Source organism: Colias eurytheme, chromosome 18 (genome assembly GCF_061535395.1).
Source record: "Colias eurytheme isolate Ceu_HAF_F1 chromosome 18, ilColEury1 Martin Lab GWU primary, whole genome shotgun sequence".
NCBI classification, from domain to species: Eukaryota; Metazoa; Arthropoda; class Insecta; order Lepidoptera; family Pieridae; genus Colias; species Colias eurytheme.
The window spans coordinates 7,810,911-7,829,591 of record NC_142997.1 but is presented as its reverse complement, the minus strand read 5'-3'; the positions used below and the strand labels follow the sequence as shown (position 1 = coordinate 7,829,591).

Below are 18,681 nucleotides of genomic sequence, written 5' to 3'. Positions count from 1 at the left end.
TCTTCGCAACTTCCAATTCAGTATTTGTCATGGTCTGCTCTCTTACATATGGAAGAACATTGTCACTCAGGGATTTTTCCATGCATACTTGCATCAATCTCATTTCGTAGGTTTGTTTGCGGAATACTCTTCCTTAGATGTTGAGTTCTCGTTCTTTCCTACACAGTTGGACTATATCATCCCTTGAGTGGTTGTAAAAATAATTTTCTTGGTCGTGGATCTTTTTCGCTAACTCCCCTTCGTCTCCTTTTAAGTACCGGGCGAGTACTCTTGGTTCGAACTCGTTCCAGCTCCGAGGCTTTCGCTGCCCATACAAGTTTTGGAACGCGCACTGATCGTAAGGTCGGAACCACTCTTCTCTCGGGGGGAGCAGGCCGTGTCCTTGAGTAGTTCTTTTTCGTCAATTTCCAAGCTCATGTCATGGTTCTTCTCTAATTTTAAGTTGCCCCAAGCAGATAGTGGGAGGGTCTTTGATTCGTTGATTGTGAGAGCTCGTTCGTCTTTGAGGCACTCCGCGAGTACTGGGTGTAAGTCTCCTAAACATTTATGATGGGGGTAATGGCCCTTTTTTCTGAAGTAATTCATGAAATAAGTCTTCCTAAACATCCAGAGGACTTTTCGCGCGATTTGGTCATCAACGGAGATAGGTTTCTTTGAGTTGATTCTCAGCTTTTCTATTCCCTCCGTGGGATGCAGTACGGGATGCCCATAGTTCTTGTTTAGGTTGGAGAAGTAAAGCGAGATAGGAACTGCTGTATCTCTTCTATTGGACACCTGACTGCAGGACATTAATTCTAGCATTTCCTTCAGGTCATGTTTGCTGAATTTCTCATTTAAATCTCCTTCTATGGACTCTTTGAGAGTACGAAACCCGAGATCCTCAACCTCGTCGGATACAGTGCAGCCGATGCAGTATGCGTCCCAATTTTTCATAATTTCGAAGAATCCATTTCTGTATTTCTTTCTGAGTCTGATTAATAATTGGTGGATTTGATCATAGTGATTAAGGCTGCAGTCTAGCAAAATTGCGTTTTCAACAAGTTATTTGACAATTTTTTCCCGGCTAATGAAATGATAAACTGAATTTTTTTTTCTTGTTTATCAATTAGTGTTATATACGCAATGCGCGTGAATTTTTTCACATTTATAAAGTTACTTTATGTTACCTTAATCAGGCCTTCAAGATAAGTCTCTTTCCCCCAAAATCATTTCGAGCTAAGTTTGTGCACTCACTACGTTGCAACCGATTACAATTTACACAATCTGATCAGCGCATTATTATCCTTATATAGTCGTTATTAAAAACTGCTGAATACAATTGCCGAAAAACTTATGATTTTCTTAATTAGAGCGTTATAAATTCATTAAATTTCCCATTTTTTGCCTTACAAAATCGATTGATAAATACTGCTAAAAGTTATTTTTTCCATTAATTTATTCGAGTTGGTTGAAGACCAATGAGTATTAATCCTTTAAAAATTTTTTTTTTTGAATTTTGATAATTCTTTAAATATTAAAAAAATATTTAAAATGATAAGGAAAAATCCTAGCGAATTTCTTTAGTCGCGCTCCTTGGGCCGGAGCGTTCTGACGTGTGCTCTACGCTCGATTTTCCTTCATACCGAAGTGAAAGTTGCTCTACTTCATTAAATTTAATATTTTTGTTAATTGATTATTTTTATCTTAGTTTTGTGCAAATATTCGTATTTTTAAACATTTGATTTCGATATGGAAAATAAACGAAAAAAATACGTGTGTACTTTTGTGTACTAGAAAAAAATTTATCTTCGAACATAAAGTTAATGAAACCAAATAGATTGCAAAGGTGATTGGCAACAATTTCTTTATTTTACGGGGTGTCAGTAAAGGGATGTATATTTCTTTAAAACTAAAGTAAGCTCATAAATTTTCTTATAATAAGTATAATTTTTTTGAAGTTCCAAAAATGTTTATTTTTCGTTTGAGAAATACGAAATATAATATAAACTTGTATTGAGAACTTGAACTTCCCAAGTTCATCCGAGGAAATCCCCATACGGGGAAAATGATTTGTTTACTCCAAAATTGATCCGAGGTGTTTTAATTTTTTCTTCTAGTCATTTTCAACGTAGCGGCATGTTGTTTGATTATTAATTTTGTAACTTAAATACAGGATGTTGGTTTTATATTCTGATCTTACAGACGCGCTGACAAATTTAGTCCACCATTTCTAGTTAAGTCTACCAACTCTAAGTACCAATATTAACCCATTGACCACCGAGCGGCCCGATCGGGCCGCGACACAATAGATTTTCTATTGTGTCTGTGATTCAGGGACTGAGGGATTAAAACGAATGGATTATCATCACATCATCAAAATTCAGTGGGGTTGAGAACTAAACAAACAGAAGTAACAGAGACGCGAAGAATAAAAAAAGAGGACGAAAACGATAATTCGTTGATGCTTTCCCTTTTCGACGTATTGTTAGGGTACATCACCAATCTGCAAAAAACAAAACTGATGATTTCCAATTGCTGATTAAAAATGAAAAACAAATAATCGACAACAGTGGTGAAAATTTGCTGATCACAATGAAACATCCTTCAGTGGTAGCAGATTTACTCATTTAAAATGTATCGGTGAACAGCGTAAAGGAGAGGAGGACAGGAAAACATTATGAATGTGGATGGTGGATTGTATACAGGGTGTAATCGATAAGTATGTGCAGGCGATTATGACGTTATTATTGCAGGTATCAAAAAACTTAAAACTGATATCGAAATTACTTTACCTAATGAGCAAAATGACAATGATAACTTTTTAAAAGTATAACGAGAAATATCTAAAAAATTTACTTTATACACTCCCATATCAAAAAGGGAAAATTGGACTAGTAGAAGTTAAATGTCTAATTCCGGCAAAAGACATGAATGCGGAAGATGCGGTTAAAAAAAAATTTAATATTTGAAATACAATGCAAAAAATAACACTTTTGTCATAGATAAGAATCATGATTATTTTTTCCAAATTCAGGGACAACTAAACGTTGCAGAAGCAGAAGTCTGCTTATTTGCTGTTTGGACTGGAGTGAATCATTCGTTAAAAATAGAATATATAAAATAGAATATATAAAAAAGTATGTAACGTTTAGGCAAAATAAAATGATGGACCATTATTGGATTTTACATAAATTGCCTACTGTCAGAATTGATTGATTCGAGACTTCAGCATTCGATGCCCATCAAGGACCCATCCTATATCATTCAAGCGATTGAAAAAAAGAGATAAATCCAGTGCAACCGATAAAGCATCAGAATGCTAGCAAAAGATTTATTAGGTTTATCAATATAAATCTATATATTATACATAATATAATAAATCTGTAGAAGACGCGAAGACTGACATCCGCGCGGACGGAGTCGCGGGCGGAAGCTAGTCAGAAATAAATATCTTTTGTTTTCATTTGCGTATTTTTCTATTTTATAATTTTTTAACACAAACATTACATTTTTTTTATTAAATACAAAATTTGTTTATCCGTTTTATTAGTTAAACTGAACAACTTTCACTAAGAAAATTAGGTCGAAAAAAATGTATAGAGTTATGCATTTTGTATGGAAAGCTTATTTTTTTTTATATTTCGTCCAAATTTCTTTGTAAAAGTTGATCAGTTATATAAACATGAAGTTGAAGATATCAATAGAAAGTATTCGCAAATTTTGTGTACTGATAAAAAAAAATCACCCGGTGTAATTTTCACGAAAATTGTTTCAAATTGTCATTTTTGGTACTTATTACGAATATTAAATTATACGAATGATTTAATTTTTAAAAATTAAGTGGAGCAACTTTCCCTTAGTACATTTGTATTATTTACATATAGGATGACAGGATGCATTTGTTTGCACTACTAGACCAAGCCCTTAAGGAGATTTGGTATTCTCTCGTTCCTCTCTTTCATTGCTACATGAAGCTGATATAGAATCTAGTCTGTAGGTTGTCCAATACGCACATTACTAGTGTTGTGGGGAAAAGAAAATAGTTCTGGTTTGTTCTAATAATCGTAAGCTCCTTCTCCATGAGTAAGTCATCAGACACAGCGTGAAAATCGCCAAGAGTTTGTTCTACGTTAGTAATCTGACTCTTTATAAGAAGCTTTTCACGGGATCAAGACCGAAGAGTCAACAGTACAAGACAAGAAGCTTATATCTAATACACTACAAATCCTTTTGTACCGATTTCCGGTTTTTGTTGGACGCCTTTTAATAATTTATTTAAGAGAAGGCAGGATCAATAGCGTTTAGCGTGTAGTTTTATACATATATGACATGACATTAAGTAAAATTATTATTAAAAATATTATGTATTGTTGTAGCGTAGCGTAAGTAGTAAGTGATTTTAAGCGTAGCTGAAAGATTTTATACATTGGTAATTTAGAACAGAAACTTCATATTTTCATTTTTTTTATTGATTGCAAAAACGGTTAAATATAAATGTGAGTTAGTAGTGGTGAATGAAAAATAGAGAAAAACACGTTTTTTGTACGTTATGTGTTAGCATATTTAAAGAAGCTTTTGTTCTATTTTTGCTAAACCTAGTCAAGAAATGCATTATTTTTATAACGAGTAAATTCAAAATTTCACTTGCACCTTTAGTAATTCATAAATCATCAGATAGGTATATAAAGTATGTACAATTTTATATTTTCTTTAAAAACAAAACCAAACGTATATTTTATTTATAAGTTACTATAAGTTACAGTTCAAATTTATAAGTACATTCATGAGTCAATATATTGCAATATTTATTTATTTAGCGTAGTGGATAGAATCCTTGCTTTTACATACATAATGGTAATGTTTAATTTATTGATGCTTTATTATAATGACAAATGTACTAAGTACCTTCACACAATAACACAGACACAATATACATACATACAGTAGGGAAACTTCATACAAAACGTTCGAAATGGCTCACGCACACAAGCAAGCGTGTCTAAGGGTATTCTTATATCTGTCAATTGTCATAATACCCTTACGATTCTCGTAAACACATACTTGCACAAGAAATCTCTTGTGTATGAGAGCCATTTCAAAAATGTTCTTTTCGAGTTTCTACCATGCGTGCGACGCTCCAGCCCAAGTTGCTTATTGCATTACGAGGGGTAACATTCTGCAATTTGGCGACTTCTATTGTGGTCTCATGTCCTTCTGGGTTACCCTCCTCGCAATGAGCATAATTGGCGACAAATTGAGATCGTCTTTACAATTGATAGGAGCTATCATCGTAGCTTTATTGACTACCTGGAACATGCATTCGTTTGTCTCGTTCTTACTTCCCGTTGCGGTGGGCGTGTTTGTATTGTTCCTATCGTGGTATATAGACTATAAGAAAATCAAGTGTATGAGGTATCCCAGGTCGTATTACACCAAATATCTGCCGTGTGGTGTTGTTTTAGTGACTATAGGTCTGATTTGTTACGCGTTTCTACAGACTGAACAAAATTATAAAATAGTGCATTCTCTATGGCACGCGATTATAGCTGTCAGTGTCGTATTTTTGTTGCCAGACGCGAAAAGAACTGATATCAATCTGTAGTGTATTAGATATAAGCTTCTTGTCTTGTACTGTTGACTCTTCCGTCTTGATCCCGTGAAAAGCTTCTAGATTATTGTGTACCTCCGGATCATGCAGACGGGATGCCGTGAGCTTTCTTCCAACGGATACAGACATGGCAAGCGTACAAACTTGGATGCTCTCTGTGAGATTTGTTTTACTTAGTCGCGCTCCCACCTGTTCCTGTATCATTTTTGATTGGTAGCTCATATGTTGAAGATTTATCGATATGGGTGTGTTCAATATATAGATATGTACAGTCGGAGCAGTTGAGAGGGACTGCATAGGTATCTGCAATTCTCATGTCCCGATTAGCTCTTTCAATTATATAATTCTGCACGTATAGAAAGATTTCCTGAAAAAATAGATTATAGTCCTCGTTCCCTCTGAGTGCTTTTCCTAGTAAGTTTGTGTTGATTGTTACATGAGTGGCGAGATTCTCCATGAGAGAAAATAACGCTGACCTTTTTTGCGACGAGGCTTTGAACCTATGTTCATAACTCCCACCATAGTTTCTCCCACACCAATCAGAGAGAGGTGTCTGACTAAACTCAGGTGGCAAATATTTCAATTTATCTTGGATCATCTTATTGATGAGAGATCATCTCCTATGAGAGAGCTAGAAGGGTCCATTCTCTCTAGGTATGTCAATATGTAGTACAATTTCATTACTGATTTAATTTGAGGATTGGGATTGATAACGGTCAGTTTAGGTCTAATCATCTTTTCAGGAGTGGAAGATCCAAGATAGGGCTCAAAAGGACCTCTTGAGCGTAAAGCATTTTTCCCCTCCATTTTGAGTTTGTATGATGTTTTTACTATGATACAGTCTTTCTTCAAAGTTTTGTCTATGTCATCATAATCCTCTATTTTGACCTGCTCGCAGGGAACTGGGCTTGTTATCCCGGTTATTCGATTCGTCGATAGTAACGGAAATCCCCACGTTACTTCCCGCAGCCACTGGGCGGCTTTGAAAGTGCAAGGGATTGACGATAGAGCCTTCTCTAAGAGGTGAGTTCCTATCACCGGCAGCTCAGACCTTTTTAGTCTTCTTTTGAGAACCTCTATGGCCTCAGCATCCTTGAATTTCCCAAGAGAAAAGATGGTCTCTGTTCTGGTGGGGTCCTCATTGATCATTCTATTAATAGTTTGGAGGTTCGAGAAGCTTCCAATAAGTTGTAGTTGAACTCCTTCGTTAGAATTCCTCAGAATTTCGTGTGCTAAGTTAGCAACATAGGGTCGCATCGTGGTTAAAATGTTGCAAAGGGACTCCAAATCTGACCGGTCTGCACCCAGCAATCGGATGACTTTTGGGTTGGTGACATAATTCGGGAGAAACTCTTCAATCAGCTCTCTAGCCTTTCGTTCGAAATTCGGCATTCCTAGGATGTTTAAACTATATATATCTTCGACTAGCTTTACTGGATCATAATTGGTTTTCGTTACACAGGGAATTAAATGCAAGATGCAGTTATATATCTTAGGGCTGGTTCTCTTGATGACTCCTAGGATTCTTAGCCAAATTGTGAGAGGGTCTGGGCAGCCTCTTTGGCAGTGTTGGTACATGTTTGAGAGGGGGAGTCCTCCTAGCACGGATGGGATGTACCTAGGATGATAACCTAGTTTCTAGAATTAATACATTCTTTATTTTAACCTTAGATTAAGGATTGGTCTCCGCGCGCGCTACGACTGCAGTCAAACCTGGATAAGCGAGAGTTCAAGGGAGCACAATCTCATTCTCGCTTATAGAGGTTTCTCATTAACCCGAGTTTCTCGCTAATGCAGGTACATGGGTAGCGTTTCTCTCTTATAGAGGTACGCAGCAATAACAAGTCAAAAATTCATGCCCTATGTAATTTTATTTTATTTAGGACTAATTTACACTTAAAAAAATCCGTCAATTTCCTTTGGGTTTCCGTTTTAGTATTTTGAATGTTTTTCTCTAACTCATACATTTTGTCGAATATTGCTTGATCAACAACCGCCGCGTATTCAAAGTACTGATCGACCGTCTCCAACGCATTTAAAGCTAGCTTCATTGGAATGACCTTTATTTCTGTTTCCGGAATCTGTGCCTCGTCTTCACTGTCATTTCCAGTAATACAGGTGTTCACACAATTCTTCACGATATCGTCGTCGGTTTGTTCTCCAGCGGTAGTTACATCGTCGTCAATTTGAACGAAATCTTCGAAGCTCGGCATTAACTTATTGGATTCGAGAGACACGAGCTTACTCCATTCCTCGTTGCTAGGTCCAACTTCAACATCATTTTCCTCTGGTAGGTCTTGCTCACCTGTACTTTTCCAAAACCCAGCTTTCTTGAAGCAGTTTTTGACAGTCACGTCACTGACTAAGTGCTGACTATGTGCACTCCTGCTATTCTAGCAAATTTCATTGCTAGAAGTATGTTAATTTCAGGGCTACTGTTTTCTTCCAGCCTCGTTAGAATATGTTCAACGACTTCTCTGCGATAAAAGCGTTTAAAATTGTGAATGATGCCTTGATCTAATTGTTGAAGTTTACTAGTGGTGTTAGCAGGTAAAAACATTACTTTTACGTTTGCAAGTGTTGGTAAGTCCGTATGGGCAGCACCCGATGGTGAGAAGTGGGAGTTTGTCCATGTTTACACACTGGAGAAGTGTAAGGCGTTCCTTGCTTTGTTTTCCTCCATGGCATTTTTCGCCTTTAAACGTAAATGTTTTATCCGGAAGGCACTTGAAAAATAAATCAGTTTCATCCGCGTTGTAAATATCGTCTGGTTCATACCCTTCTAAAAGATTTAGCAGATCTTCAGTCCAGTGGTTGCACACAACTTGGTCCACAGATTTATTTTCCCCAGCTGCTTTTTTGAAAGCTATATCATGACGCCTTTTTAAACCCTCTAAACAGCCGTTGCTGGCAGAAAAGTTCTGGATTCCCAGTTTTATAGCAGACTCGTTTTATATTTTTTAAATTCTCTACGGTAAGTATCATATGAAATCTGTACCTGTGGATTTTGCTCTTTAAACAAATCATATACTTTATGTCAAACAAGTCTTCAGGCAAGTAAATTGATGTTTTTTTCATACTGTAATGACTTGATCTTCCCTTGAATGATTGCAAGTGACTTAATTTTAAGTTTTACTTCACCTTTAAGCTTTTTAGGCCGATTGGTGTGCTTTTCCCTCTTGTCAACGGGGCTTACACCATTGTATTCCCATTGACTACCGAGCGGCCCGATCGGGCCGAGACACAATAGATTTTCTATTGTGTCTGTGATCCGAGGACTGACGGATTAACGATTTTTGTAAATATTCCAATTTTCCTTTGCTTATGCCATGAATTGAACAAAATGCTTTAAAACAAACTGGTATTTCTCGAACTTGATTTTCTCTTGTGACTCTTACAATGTATGCAAATGAAGCATCATGCAGTTTGGCCAAATTTTCATCTTTCCTAGGCCTTCGTTGCTTTACCAATTTTACAGATATAAGACCAGTCAGATAGCTGTTTTGTTCATTGACTGATTGTAGAGAAGATAGCAAATAAATCTGAAAAATTAATAACTATCACCTTTACTGGTTAGGAAAACGAGGTTGATTGGTTATGAAACACTAAAAATACTACAATATATCATAAAGCACCCAATCATCGACACTTTAAGGGGTTCTTACAGCGTTTTTAATATTTAGTTTCTTGTTAGTATTTTATGATTCTTTGTTGCTTTAGCAGACAATTTGGGTATCTTTGCATAATATTTTGTATTAAAAATAAGTAAAGTATTTAAAAATAAAGAGATATTTCAAAATAAAAAAATGTTATTTTCGGTCCAGTCTTCGACTGCAGAAATCCATTTATCGACACCCGGTAATCAACATGTTCCAATGACCGACATCTCAGTCAACAGTTCTATTAATCGTCATCCAATGATCAACAGTTCATGCGGGTAAAAAGTTAAATAAAAAAAATAATCATAAGAATAAAAACTGTATTTTATTATTAATCAACTTATAGGCCTGAGTCTTTTCAAGTCTCAATCAGTCTTTTATTACTGTTTTAAATTATCATAAAATAAAAAACAATGGCACTACAATCATTACTTCTTATTCTCTCTATACTATAATTATTATTATTCTTCGACATAAATCCTTTACTTAGGTTAGATCTTTTATTTTTTTAGAGATCCAGAGTCCTTGTACAATTTTACATAAGCAGTCAATCTATTAAGATAACGTAACAAGATACATTCTATTTTTTAATTATAATGTATGGACGTTTTTGATCACAGATAGGGAAAGTCGTTGTCGTTGTCGTTGAAGTTGCCGTTATAATATTTTGGGTTAGTTGAAGCGCAGGCAGTTGAAGTTGTCACGGTCGAATCGGGATTGGGAGTTGAAGCACACAATGTGAGAGTTGCTGCCGTTATAATATTTTGGGTATAAGTTGGAGCGCAGGCAGTTGAAGTTGTCGCAGTCGAATTGGGATTGGGAGTTGAAGTATGCAATGTGGGAGCTGTTGCCGTTATCACATTTTGGGTATTAGTTAGAGCACAGGCAGTTGAAGTTGTCGCAGTCGAAACTGGATTCTGAGTTGACGCGCACAAGGTGGAAGCTTTTCTATCTTGGCTTTTGGTTAAGGCGGAGATATCAGTGGAAATATTTGCAGCCGGATCTAAGTTAAGAATCGGATTATTAAATGAAGTGCAGTTCATTATAGCTAGCGCAGTCGTACCCGGATTGTTGGTTAAAACGCAAGATTTGGAAGGTTTTGCAGTTAGATCAAGTGTTTTTAACTTTTTCCTGGTTTCTTTGTTTCGACCAATGTAGGGTTAGATGTGACCTATGGCCATCCAAGAAGAATAGAACGGGTTTCTTGATATTTTGCGCCACTTTTTTAATAAACTAAAATGAATTTTAATAAACCTTCATCAAGGAATTTCGTTATTTATGTTTAGAGACTTTCAATGCACACTAATATTCCTGAAAATCCAGTATTGGCTTGTGTACTTAAAACCGGTTTAAAACGTTTAAAGATGATTTCCCTTTGTTGATTATGATCTTTAAAAGAACGTTTTCTAGATGTTTTCACATGTTAATTTAAAATATATTGGTTATCCTGTTCTAAATAAATTAATATTTTATTCGATAACCTAAAATTTCCATTGCAGAAATATTTGAAGGATGTCCATCGAAAGTAATTGATAAAATACGTACGGCATTAAGATGTTCATAGCGATATTAATTTCGCTTTTTGGGATCCTGTTAAGCCGAGGAAAGTAACCTACAGGTAATTTCCAGTGCTCAGTTAAGCACACCAATAGAAACACATATGCTTCTGATGCCAATACAGAAGTGTCGTTTTCCCCATTGCCCATATCAACATAACCATGATTTTGGTTACTATCCCACAAACTTTGTTGGCGTATAAACATTTCATCAGATGCAAATTATCAATTAGAGTAAACGTGGTGCGATAACGTTCCATGGTTAATCGAATTCACTGCTCTGATGGATGATTTTGTCGATGGAAAAATGGACGTCGTGTGCGGTACGTATTTATTAACCGTTCTTTCTTTAAAGATTTGATGATACTTTGTTACGTTTAAATTATTCTACCATGTTTAATTTGTAACATATTTTTCCTGTGAAGCACCTTTTAAAGCTTTATCTTTCTAGGTGTGTCTTAAATACAGTCTATTTCTGGAAAATCGTCTATTGGTAGATTTCCAATTTCCATTCAAAGTGTATACTATATATAGTATATATAGTATATCGTCAACTGAAAATGCAGTTACAACATTTTTGTTCAAATTGACAGTTGGAGCTGATGTGCTTTGTCCTTCAGTGAGTTTAGTGATGAAGTTAGAATTTATGTCCGGTGGTGTTGATGACAAAAATAACGCGTTTTGAGGTACAGCTCCCGTATGCTTAAATCACTTTTTGTAATGTACATGTCACTTTCATTGAAACGAATACGCTTTCCTGCTTTCCACCAGCTTTCTTCTCGACTAAGTCGTAGTTATTATAGTAGCCCAACGGTCATATATAACAGGATCAGCCGTAATCCGTTGCAAGATAATACAATGACTAAATAAAGAAACACAGACAAATCGCACATATTGAGCTATCCCTAAAGTATGTCATATCATATAGAAGTATGTCATAAAGTTCTGGAAAAATGAAAAAAAAATCTACCATAGCCCACTGCTGGGAAAACTGGTGTCCGTCACAGCGGACCTTGCCAATTACTGTGAAATTAATGGTCAGATTTATATTATGTTGTCTGAGGAAAATAAAAACCACAGTTATTTTTGTTTTTTTACTAAAGAAAAATACATAAATGAACATTTTAGAACTAATTAATACCGAAGTACAGTTTGTTTTGTATGAAAATTTAAAAAAAATAATTCTAGTTTATTTTGTATGAATATTAAAAAAAAAGTCTCTAAATTCTTCGTCTGTTAGTTGAATTGACTTGCCGGTTTGTTGAACTGAATATATACATATAAGTTTCTCTGCTCTACGATACTAGTTTCATTAACATCCCATAATCTGTATCCCCCCGGTGCATATCCAACCATTTTCAATTTCACACCAAGAGTTTTTGGGGAATATGGGCATATGCAGATGACCCAAATATTCTAAAATTAGACACATTTGGACGTCTTCCTTCCCACATTTCAAATGGTGTAACATTAAGGGAAGCAGTGTTACTACGATTACTGACATATTATACCGCATATATCAGGTCCTCGCCCCAAAGCTCCTTAGTAAGCTGTGAATCTAACAATAATGCACGCGCCTTTTTAGTCAGAGTACTATTCATTCTTTCAGCTACTCCGTTCATTTCGGGATTATATGCAGCAGTATACTGCAATCAGCAATACTATGCCCTTTTCATCACAAAAGGATTTAAAATTTCTACAAATGTACTCACCACCTCATTATCTGACTGACATTACCTGACATAATTTTTTTTTCTTAATTGTGGTACATAATACACATCATTTAATATAATATCAACTTTAAAATCACTTAGATAACATTTTATCCTCTACCAACAGCCTCTAAAATCTAAATCAATGCCATTTTTGGCAGCTGAAATTGGCCGTAGATAACCAAAAAGGATCCAACCCACAAAATGTTACTTTTGAGTTATTGAAGATTGAAGTTTAAACTGTGTTTGCTCATATAAAGACTTGCTTGCGTTTATTGCTTCTTCAGAAAAAATGTGTTTGTCAATGTATATTTTATTCTTACAAATAATTTTTTTTTAAATATAGTTTTATTTTTTGAGATATTCAGCTAAATGTGTGTTAGGATCCTTTTTGATAAAACCTATTTTCAATTATGCTACGCGCATTTTCATTTCGCTAAAAGGATTCAAAAATCAAAGTAGCTAATTGTTATTAAAATCCTTAAAATTTGTTCATTTCATTAATAAAACAACTAACTTTCTAAAATTTTGTTTATTTTTTATATAAAACATTGTATTCTATCCACATTCTGTCATGAAGACTTGGATTGCCCCGGATTTATAGAAATCCAGGCAGTATACAGGTATATAGTCAAAAATTGACTGCAAAACGTCTTATTTGGCTTGTGGTATTTGTTTACCATTTGGCCATAGTAACTGTAAATCGTTACTAGATATGTCCAAAGATTTTCCTTTGATCTTTTTCTCTATATTTAATTCCTGAAACTCTTGTTGGTTTTGAATTTTCATATAGACGATATACTTCTCCTCTTTTTTTAATAAAATTTCCTTCGTTTGTAGCCAGTTGGCTTTTGTCTTATTCGAAAAGATTTTACGATTAACTATGTTATTTTCGATTTTTTTTTGTACTAAAAAAGTCGTCCTTCAGCATTCTTTGTACTTGAAGAGGATGTTTCTTTTTACTTTTTCTAATAACTTCTACGTATTCATCAGCTGTATAAATTCTTTCGTAAAATTTTAACTGTGTCTCTATTTTAGAAAAATCGGTATCATTGGGCAAAAATGTGTGACCCGATTCGAGAAACTTAAGTGTTATAGTTTTAAGTGTTAGGTGTGAATTTAATATTGGCTTTAACATGAGTACGGTTTTAATATTACGGTTTTGGCCTCCACAGCAGTCACTCCACAAAACCAAATTTTGGACTTTTGGGTTAAGGTTTGTTTTGATATATTTAATCAAACATGATCCCACTTCTTGGGCGCCTCTTCCAGCTTCGCCTTCAATCCAGACATAACAAAGGGCGTTGTTATCGGAGCCTGGACTTATTTTCCATGTCAATAAAATGTTCCATTAAAGGTTTCCGTTCGTCGAATTTCATATCGGACAACTCTCTTCTTATAAATAATTTAGATCGTGTACCTTTCTTCTTAAAGCTGTCTTCCATGGTTTTAAATTTTAATCATTTGATAAGCATATTATATTCTGTCCTTCAAGTATTCGAGATGACTGTCGGAGGTTACCGCTATTATAATTGCCTGGGCTTTAGCTTCCAATTGCAATTGCTTGTTATCCGTAGATTTACTGAAATCCTCCTTTTCGATCGCCTCTATTGCTCCATTATCCCGCAGGATACTTTTCAATCGAAACTCCCATGCGTTGTAATTGTACCCCGCGAAAGGGACAATTTGATATTTTTCTTTTGACATTTTCTGTCCTTTAACACTTATTAATTAATCTTCTTATATATAAGAATGAATCGCAAAATGTGTTGGTAAGTGCATAACTCGAGAACGGCCGAACCGATTTCGATAATTCTTTTTTTATTATATTCCTTGAAGTACGAGGATGGTTCTTATGTAGAGAAAACGTAAATATGTACCACGGGCGAAGCCGGGGCGGACCGCTAGTTCACTATAAAACCGATCGCCGTACTGGGCCTATCACCCTGTGAAGGATTACGGGGATAATTAAAGATACAAACTTTGAACATTGAAACGTGCTTTTTATTAATCACAAAACAACAACATGGAGAATGTATAACAGAAACCTCGGCCTTCAGCCACGTGTATTTTTTTTTTTTTGATATGCATACGGCTACACTGAATGGCGACGTATTTTTGTAAACAACATTTTCGAAGTTTCGAATAATACGATACTTACTGATGGTACTGGTAGATGGTATGGTTGTATTATTTTTACACAGTTTTATGACACAAACAGGCACTTTACGTCGGGTTTTGTCCAAAATCTTTATAAAGTATCGGTACGCCCGGCTTGGGTAGTTGGGTACGCCCAAGAAGCTTATATCTAATACACTGGAGATTTCAGTATGAACATTAACTTGTAACAAGAAAATATGACCTTGAATGACGCCTGTATGTTTTTTTATCCCTTTCACACCCACTTGCCAAGTTAGGTGTGAAAGGGATAAAAAAACATACAGGCGTCATTCAAGGTCATATTTTCTTGTTACAAGTTAATGTTCATACTGAAATCTCCAGTGTATTAGATATAAGCTTCTTGGGTACGCCGAATAACTCAACGACACGGCGCGGCGCGGCGTAGTAGTATTTGCCGCATTTTTCAAGTACGCCGGCTGCGGCCGCGGCGCGGCGGTATCTTGTCGTAGCGCGCGCGCGGAGACCAATCCTTAAGCTGGCCATACACGCTAGGGTGTACCTGACAGGTTTGCCTGTACAGGTCACCTGTTCAGGTTAACCGGAGCGTGTATGTTACAGAACTGTGCAAGTTTTCACACCTGTTCAGGCGACAGAAAAAATATGAAAATTGATATTTTTTACGCGTGGGTATACCTGTGCAGTTTAACTGTGCAGGCAAACCTGAGCGTGTATGGGGCGGTTCGACGTTGTCGTCAGTTGTCCAGTGAGTGCTAGCAGGGAAACACGTGCATATGTGTAAAGGAGTCATAGCTGCTAATAGTTTGAGATACGTCTTTTCATCGTAGATAGTTGCGAAAATCATTCGGCTCAAATATCAATTCTTTCAACAAGTTCACATGAGAGTATAATAACAATAACTTTGCAATAACCATGATTTGCACCATCGTTCACGGTATCTTCGTTTATATTTATTTTTCTTCAATAAAATAAATAATAAATCAATTAAAGCTACTGCGTCGATATCAAGGGCCGCGGCCGAGGGTATGGTTTCAAATGAGAGTTTGTGCAGGTTTACCGCTGCGTGTATGTCCTCTTCTCAACTCAACTTTACCTGACAGGCGTAACTGCACAGGCAAACCTGTCAGGTACACCCTAGCGTGTATGGCCAGCTTTAATCTAAGATACATTTTTGAAGTGAAAACTTCTTTAACGGCGTTGGGTATAAAATCTTAAACTCGCGTCAGGACACGTGGCCTGATCGAAAAAGCGTAAGACGGATTTTTTTAGCCCTTAATAACTACCATTCCAAAATATCAAACATAGAACGTTAATAATCAAGTTTTCACTTCTGCCGGCACTCCCGGAGTGCAACCCGTCTTTTTTTTTGTAATGAAAAGACGCGGGAAAATTTAGAAGTAAATTATTATTATTCAAAGTAGAATATTGGACGTTTACGAGTGCTCTCTATCCTAAAGACAACATAAGTAACATGTGTTATTGACAACATTGTATAAAATAAAAGCAAAATAACTCTTCTACCTCAGATAAGACTTGAACTTATACTGTGTAGGTACATCCTAGAAATTCGAGGTAAACAGGCGTGTCAATTTTAATGAAAATTGTTTTCACCCATTTCTTTTATAGGGTAGTTTGAGAATATAATGATGTCGCCTATATTTTGAAACATTCCAGTTATAATTTGCTTAATTTTTTTTGTTGTGTTTAAATTTAATATATAAAGCATCAAATAATTTTTGGCTTTTTTATATGTATGTCTTTGTTTAACAATGTTTATGCTGTACCTAATTATGTACCTATTTTAAAATTTCAACTACAAAATACACGCCACAAATATACCTATATTTTTTCGTAGCTAATGTTGAAATGTAGAATTGCCATAATTAATTTAGTACCTACTATTAGTTTCTGTATTGTTGGATTTTAGATGCATTAGTATTTACAAATAATCACAAACAAATGATAAACACTAATTATAGTGTTATATATAAATAATCATTGTTTTATTCTCATGTTGTTTAATTATTTAGAATCCAGGAAAAAAGAGGAGATTATTAGAGTTGATTTTATTAAATTATTTTGATAAATTTAGAAGCTTTGCGCTAAATTTAAATGGTCAGAGTTAAGAAAATGGTGGTGTTTTCATTCTTTTGTAAGATGATGATATTGGCAAATGTAAAGATAATGTTTAAACATTTACATTAACAAAAAATCTAATCACAATAGCATTTTGTTATATGTATAATGTATATACTGTCAATAGATGTAAGCATAATTGTATATTAAAGTAGTTAAGTTGTGTAAATTATATTGAAATTTTGACTATTTCTATTATGTTATGAATAAAACCAAAAATTAAGTAATGTCTCTTGTTTTATTTAGTAAAACATCTTATGCTTGTCATAAATACATTTTACAAACCTTATAATTAAACACTGAAATAAATTAAAATATCTTATAAGTAGCTACTTTATGCTGAACAAAGTTATAACATACACATAACAATTTTAGTAAATAATCCAAAAAATTGATTCAATAATTTGGGAAGAATAAATGGTCCTTTTAAATTTTGTAAAAGTAAAACTATACTCATATAACTCATAACATAGGTCTAACATTATTCAAAAGTGCCTGTGAAATAAGTTTTTGAAAGTTTTCAAAGCATTTATCACAAATATTAACCAACCATTACAGGCTTTTGGTTCAAAATAATTTTCTAGAATTAAATTAATATATCATTTAAGTCTTAATCATATTACTACATCACTACAGTCACATTTCATTTAATTAAAATGTTCGTACACTGCCCGCTCCATATCTAATTTCCTTCTCAAACTGTTCTGCTTTTAGTGTACCATCTATGCTCACACAGTTTTCATTAAACACACTGTATGCAGATACTTCACCTCTTTTCTTAGGCTTTGTACTGGTATTCAGGCAAATACCAATCAGAACTGATATTACAAAGAAAACTGCTCCAAATTGCAGTTTCAAGAAGTAAATGAATAGTGTCAACCATATAATTGCATATATCGTCCATTTGATCATACAATAGCGCCATGACTCTTGGTTCTCTTCAATAGATTCTACTTCACTCACTTCAGACATTAAATCCACCGATTCTTCTAATAATGCTTTTGTGTATGTTATTGTGGAATCGTCTTCATCTTCATCTTCCAACTGCAATTATGAATAACAGGTTATACTTAGATATCTCTATACATAATAATTTCTAAATAAAATTATAAACCAGATAATGAGATACAAAAATATAGGGATAAGAATAAGAGACACTTTACCAAAACAACTTCTTCATGTCTTTCTTCAACTTTTGCCATACTAGGAACTAAAAAATTAACAAACTTCTCTTTAGAATTTTCCAATTTTTGTTTTATATTATCAACAAATTGTTGACGTCGCCTTAACGCTCTATATTGTTTCAATTTCGCCTCCATTAGATTTCTATTCGAGAAACTCCCTATAGATAAAATATTCACTATTAAATTATATGTATTAACAGCCTGGATATTTTATATTTTAGCCAATATTACATGTGTTAATTAGGCGATAAACAATGATTATCCTGTGTTAGTTATAAAGAGATATTAATCATGCAAAATCATGGTTGGTACAATCAATTTTAATGTGAAATTTTTACCTTTACTAATTTAATTTAATATGGTATCCTAACGAATAAGTTTTTATATAAATAAATAATTATTCTAATTAACTATATCCTTAGATAATGGAATGTTAAAATACTTCAATATATCACACACATTACTGAAAAATTATAAACACGAACAGGAACAGCTGCTGCCGTTTGCAAAACGTAAACACAATGACGTCAGATTGGTCAAACGACAGTTGACAGTTGACACTGACAAGACATCACATTAGGCACAGATTGCCTATATGAGAGATAGAGATTCATCGCTTCTCGGCCTTTTGGCTAAGATCAAAGTGTAGTGAGATAGAGATTTTAACTTTAATTCAATGTAAATCAATGGTCAACATGGTCAATCCTA

At 34.7% G+C, this 18,681-nt stretch overlaps 1 protein-coding gene across 2 annotated transcripts; it reads right to left on the bottom strand.

Moving 5' to 3' along the window:
• Positions 1-17,014: 17,014 nt before the first annotated feature.
• Positions 17,015-18,490, bottom strand: Saysd1 (SAYSVFN motif domain containing 1). 2 transcript variants are annotated; one of them, XM_090112451.1, is made up of 3 exons: positions 18,312-18,490; positions 17,953-18,131; positions 17,015-17,833 (listed from the first exon to the last, which is right to left on the bottom strand). In XM_090112451.1, the coding sequence occupies exons 2-3, from the start codon at positions 18,106-18,108 to the stop codon at positions 17,441-17,443; spliced, it is 549 nt and encodes a 182-aa protein (XP_089968577.1). In that variant the 5' UTR covers positions 18,109-18,131; positions 18,312-18,490; the 3' UTR covers positions 17,015-17,440. The 2 variants fall into 2 exon arrangements, with proteins under 2 accessions (XP_089968577.1, XP_089968578.1); XM_090112452.1 differs by having other exon boundaries at positions 18,433-18,477.
• Between the last annotated feature and the right edge of the window lie 191 nt (positions 18,491-18,681).

Excerpts from the sequence above, each read along its gene's own strand:
- Saysd1 (XM_090112451.1), bottom strand. The coding sequence starts at position 18,108 with ATGGAGGCGAAATTGAAACAATATAGAGCGTTAAGGCGACGTCAACAA. Across the intron at positions 17,834-17,952 it reads GACATGAAGAAGTTGTTTTG|TTGGAAGATGAAGATGAAGA; the intron begins GTAAAGTGTCTC and ends TCATAATTGCAG.